The sequence below is a fragment of the Bufo bufo genome, chromosome 2 (assembly GCF_905171765.1).
Source record: "Bufo bufo chromosome 2, aBufBuf1.1, whole genome shotgun sequence".
In the NCBI taxonomy this organism is placed as follows: domain Eukaryota; kingdom Metazoa; phylum Chordata; class Amphibia; order Anura; family Bufonidae; genus Bufo; species Bufo bufo.
In genome coordinates this window covers 529,395,819-529,401,819 of record NC_053390.1, presented here as the reverse complement: position 1 = coordinate 529,401,819, position 6,001 = coordinate 529,395,819, and the positions used below count along the sequence as shown (strand labels likewise).

Sequence of the window (6,001 nt, the reverse complement as noted above, 5' to 3'; positions counted from 1 at the left end):
TGTCCTGACTGTCCTGACCAGCCTGCCCTATGCATAGGGGAGTGTTTCCGCAAGTACCACACACAGGTACACTATTAGTGTAGGGATCGCGTGACACAGGACAGGCACACAGGGGTCTTAGGTCCCCTTCACACAGAGCTGCTACAAACCTCTCCTTTCACCTGGGACAAAGTGCATAATGTACTTTGCCACATCTCTGGGTGACCAAGCGATCAACCAGCTGCAGCACTGATGTGCATTCTGACAGAAGCATTGCGCTGCTGTCAGATTACACAAAGTAGGTGTATGCGGCGCTGCAAGACGAGATTTCTCCTCTGCAGTAAAAAAGATACGTTTGCCGAGGCATATGCTTTGGCAAACATTTTTTATAAAAAAATAAAAAATTCTGGCAATGATTTATTCATCCACATCGATTGATGTGAATGGAGAAATCGGGTTTGCCAGGGCATACGAGCTGAAGTGGGTTTGGATGTTGGGCGGAGCTCCTATGTCCTGGCAGTTGCCTTTCCCCTCTTTTTTTTTTTGTTGCACATTTTTGGGCAGAGATTTTTTCATCCACATTGATCGATGCGAATGAAGAAATCTGTGCTGCTCATTTTTTCTTTCAGCCCAGAGGCTGAACGGAAAAAAAAATCTCATTACCCGTATGCTCAATATAAGGAGAATAGCAGAAACTCCTAATGCTGGCCATACATGTAATGATTGTGGAGACCCTCAAATGCCAGGGCAGTACAAACACCCCACAAATGACCCCATTTTGGAAAAAAGACACCCCAAGGTATTCGCTGAGGGGCGAGTCCATGAAAGATTGAACTTTTTGTCACAAGTTAGCGGAAAGGGAGACTTTGTGAGAAAAAAATAAATAAATAAAATTCCGCTAACTTGTGCCAAAAAAAATAATCTATGAACTCGCCATGCCCCTCACGGAATACCTTGGGGTGTCTTCTTTCCAAAATGGGGTCACATGTGGGGTATTTATACTGCCCTGGCATTTTAGGGGCCCTAAAGCGTGAGAAGAAGTCTGGAATCCAAATGTCTAAAAATGCCCTCCTAAAAGGTACTCATTGGAATTTGGGCCCCTTTGCGCACCTAGGCTGCAAAAAAGTGTCGCACATGTGGTATCGCCGTACTCAGGAGAAGTAGGGTAATGTGTTTTGGGGTGTCTTTTCACACATACCCATCCTGTGTGTGAGAAATATCTCTGTAAATGACAACTTTTTTTTAATTTTATACAAAGTTGTCAATTTACAGAGATATTTCTCTCACCCAGCATGGGTATATGTAAAAATACACCCCAAAACACATTGCCCTACTTCTTCTGAGTATGGCATCACCACATGTGTGACACTTTTTTGCAGCCTAGGTGCACAAAGGGGCCCAAATTCCAATGAGTACCTTTAGGATTTCACAGGGCATTTTTTACGCATTTGGATTCCAAACTACTTCTCACGCTTTAGGGCCCCTAAAATGCCAGGGCAGTATAAATTCCCCACAAGTGACCCCATTTTGGAAAGAAGACACCCCAAGGTATTCCGTGAGGGGCATGGCGAGTTCATGTAAAATTAAATTTTTTGTCACAAGTTAGTGGAATATGAGACTTTGTAAGAAAAAAAAAAAGAAAAAAAATTCCGCTAACTTGTGCCAAAAAAAATAATTTATGAACTCGCCATGCCCCTCACGGAATACCTTGGGATGTCTTCTTTCCAAAATGGGGTCACTTGTGGGGTATTTATACTGCCCTGGCATTTTAGGGATAAAGGAAACATATTGGAAATGTCACCATAACATCCACATTTGCAAATAATAACTTATCTGTAGATTTAGCAAGGCATTGAATGAGTTAACTGTATCTAGGCACGCCTTCAAACTATAAGGTTGCTTTCACAGCTTTCCCTTCAGTAGAAAGCAGTGATCAGCTTTGTCTACACCACCAGAGACAATGAATATTATTCTAGAAATCCTTCTGCTGCTCCTCACCATTATCTACTCATACTTGGAGTCTCTGGTAAAGTTATTCATACCTGTGAAAAGAAAATCAGTGAGTGGAGAAATTGTACTCATCACTGGTGCTGGTCATGGCATAGGAAAGATCACAGCAACAGAGTTTGCAAAACTTCACAGCGTCCTGGTGTTATGGGACATTAATAAGGTGAGATATACTATACAGCAGAGGCTAGATCTGTTATCATGGTCGGGACATAGGGTAAGCAAAGGTAGTCGGCAGTCCGAGGGGGGGAAGGAACCTCATATCAGGAATGAGTGGGAGATGTATGCAGCCCCCCTGAGGGTCTTGTAAAGCTACTGGTTTCTTAAAGAGGTTGTGTCACCTCAGCAAATGGCATTTATCATGTTGAGAAAGTTAATACAAGGCACGTACTAATGTATTGTGATTGTCCATATTGCTTCCTTTGCTGGCTGGATTCATTTATAAGTCATATTATACCCTGCTCGTTGTCATTGGGTTACAATCACTGCTCCGTATTCATAGGTATGCATGCAAAGCAGCTCCCTTCCCGGCCACCTCGTTTCAGCACTAACCCTTGCAAACAAGCAATGTATAATGCAATAGAAAAATGAATCCAGCCAGCAAAGGAGGCAATATGGATAATAACAATACATTAGTAAGTACCTTGTATTCACTTTCTCTACATGATAAATGCCATTTGCTGAATTGACACAATCCCTTTTCTCTTTTTATTGAAACCAGTGATCCTCCATGAAATGTACTGTAAGTGTATTTGGGTGTAAATGTAATGTGTATGTGTGTAATGTGCACTCATATATATGTTAGTATGCAAGTATATATATATATCATGTGTTTTTATGTATGTAGCATTATGTATTCTTAGACAGGGTTTACATACATCATAATGATTATTGACTGGTGTATATTATAAAAAGGATCCCGGCAATAAATCATAAAACCCCAGTTTATCACTGATCTTGATTGCCCACAACATCATAAAAATTATGAGTAAATGAACAGTAAATTCTGTATAAGATAACCAGCACCTCCAAATGTCATTACACCATAATAGTAAGGCAGGTGGATAGTAAAAACATTTGTATTTGGAGGGGGGCGGTATCCTAACTTTTTCTCTAGGGCTATAGGGTATCTATATACTGTATGCCCCTACTTCAGCACCATGCACCCACCATCTAGGACACATGATTTTTTGCTCATATCCTGGGGACTACCGCATTCAGCTGTATCCGTGTCCTAAGGTCTAGTGGTAGTATTGGTCATTGTATATTGGATTTATTCAGCGACTGTATGAAATTATATTTAATGACGAGTGCTAATGCTAGTGGTTATGGTGTGGCTGTATTATAGTTGCACTATTGGCACCACTTGTCTTTTGGCAGTGATTTTCATTCAGTAACAGGATGCTAATATTATTCAGTCACTATGTATTCGTCCTAGTGTGGCAGTATTATTTGTTCAGTAACAGTTTAGAGATAATCTTCACTGTATGGTTATAATGTTAGGTATAGAGGTATTATTTGATCATTTATATACATATAAATGATAATTTTTTTGTGTGTATATCAGGGGAAACATATGCCTTGGGGGCTAGTGTTCCTCATCTAAAAGGGGCTGTGCAGAAGGTAGATATTGATAACCTATCCTCAGGATAGGTCAATAGCAGATCGGCGGGGGTCTGACAACTGACCAGCTGTCTAAAGTGGAGGCAGCACTTGTGCGAACACTGTTTCCACTTCAAGATTACACTGCAAGTGTTTGTCCCATTCAAGTGAAAGTACCGCTGAGAAGATATGCAGTGTAATGTTGGAGAGGAAGATGGTCATATAACACAAGGGCAGAAGGTCTCCACTGCGGCCAGCTATTGGCTGCAGCAGCGTCAAAACAGAAGTTTACATTACAGGTCCCAAGCGGAGCAGTGGAGGCCAGAGAAGAAAGGAGCTGGGAGCCAGCGTCGGGAAGCAGGTAAGTATGCTTCCCTTCACATGTCTGCCCAGGAGGTTTCCCTACGCCCCCTTTAAAATTAGACACATCCTCTTGGGGACTTTATCTCAATCTCCACTTTTTTATTCACTATCTTCTTCTACTAAAAAGGGAATATCTTCCTTGTAAACTATGAGGTCTTCTAAACACCATACTTCCAAAAGAAATCCCATTATATAACATAATGGGAAGGTCTAGATCAGGGATGGCCAACCTGCGGCTCTCCAGCTGTTGTAAAACTACAACTCCCACCATTCCCTAATGTAGGCTGATAGCTGTAAGCAGTCTAGGCATGCTGGGAGGTTGGCCATGCCTGGTCTAGATTCTTCGTTCCCCATAGAGAAATGGAAGCGAGCTCTATTATGGGTTAAAACACAACACCAAGAAGAAAGACCAAAAGATGGTGCTGGATTGGACCCAAGAGTACCAACAAAAATGTATCTTTATAAGAAATTCACAGTATCTGTGCAGTTCACTCCTGGAGTATCAGGTTTTCAGAACTGTAACAGAGTGGCCTCCTGTATATGGACTTTTTGTAATATTTATTTATTGGACTGTTTGTGGTGCTGGATTAGTTTTGCTACACCACATAACAAGTACAACAGTTTTAATGTACCGTAAGTGTATAAAGAATAGAGAGTACACATACTAGGCTCACCCACCACACCCGATGCTCGTTTCTCCTACGCCTTCATCGCCGTGTGTGTGCACACCTCACCAAATGGAAGCTAATACTTCTATCACTTAGACCCTCTCTATGAATTTTTTTTTTACCTCTGTAATAGTATAATAGAACTATGTCTATCCTACTTAAGTGGGGAATGAATGGAACACATACTCCCCACTTAGCAATTGTTATGTCCCCTAATGAGTTAAAATACAAATAAAATATAGGGCATAATAGAGGCACAAAGTCACCTAGGTTCCATCTGGGGTTGCCCTTTTTGAGGCAGTTGCTCTGAGAGACTACACCCAAAGGAAATCTAGGGTGAATTCTAGGGTAATCTATTTAGTACACCTGCTGTGCATTTATGAAACTGGGCGCTTACCTAAAACCAGACTTAAAGGGGTTGTCTCACTTTAGCAAACAGCATTTATCATGTAGAGAACGTTAATACAAGGCAATTACTAATGCATTGTGATTGTCCAAATTGCCTCCTTTTATGGCTTGATTCATTTTTCATCACATTATACCCTGCTTGTTTCCATGGTTACAACCAGGCTAGAATCCAGCAGTGGTGAACGTGCTTGCACACTATAGGTAAAAAGTGCCTTTTTCTATTATGTGCAAGCACTGCCACTGCTTCTGGATTACAGGGTGGTCGTAACCCCTGGATACGAGCAGTGTATAATGTGATGGAAAAATTTATGAAGCCAGCAAAGGAAACAATATGGACAATCACAATACATTAGTAAGTGCCTTGTATTAACTTTCTCTACATGATAAATGCCGTTTACTGAAGTGAGACAACCCCTTTACTGAAACATCAGAACCATGGTAAGAATTTTCGCCTAGGCCATGTGACTGATGAACGTGTCGTCACTGGCATAGGGAAAGCAGAGAGAAGGCCGCTGCACTCACAGGAGCACCGGTGCCTTCTCAAACAGCTCATCGGCGGTCCCGGGTGTCGGACCTCACCAATCAGATTCTGATGACCTATCCTGAGGATATGTCAGCAGTAAAAACTTGGAAAACCCCTTTGAAACTGGGGGCTAAGTGGTAACTTCTGTTGTACGACAATCATAACTCCTGTGCAACATGCCCGCTGTCTTGGGACCACGTTTGACTCAGATCTTTCCTTTGTTCCCCATATTCAATCACTTGCACGCGCTTGTCGTCTGCCCCTCAAGAATATCGCCAGAATCTGCCCTTTTCTTACAGTGGAAACGGCAAAAACTCTTGTTGTTGCTTTGATTCATTCTCGTCTTGACTACTTTAATTAATTACTAATGGTCTTCCTCTCACTAAACTCTCCCCCTTCAGTCTGTCCTAAATGCTGCAGCCAGGCTCATCTATCCATCCAACCACTACAC

At 41.8% G+C, this 6,001-nt stretch overlaps 1 protein-coding gene across 1 annotated transcript in view; it reads left to right on the top strand.

Moving 5' to 3' along the window:
* The first annotated feature begins 1,883 nt into the window (after positions 1 to 1,883).
* LOC120989700 (17-beta-hydroxysteroid dehydrogenase 13-like) overlaps positions 1,884 to 6,001 on the top strand; it is a 56,616-nt gene continuing 52,498 nt past the window's right edge. Inside the window, exon 1 of the mRNA XM_040417961.1 lies at positions 1,884 to 2,149. Coding sequence (XP_040273895.1) covers positions 1,940 to 2,149 — 210 coding nt within the window. The 5' untranslated portion in view covers positions 1,884 to 1,939. The remainder of the gene's footprint in view (positions 2,150 to 6,001) is intronic.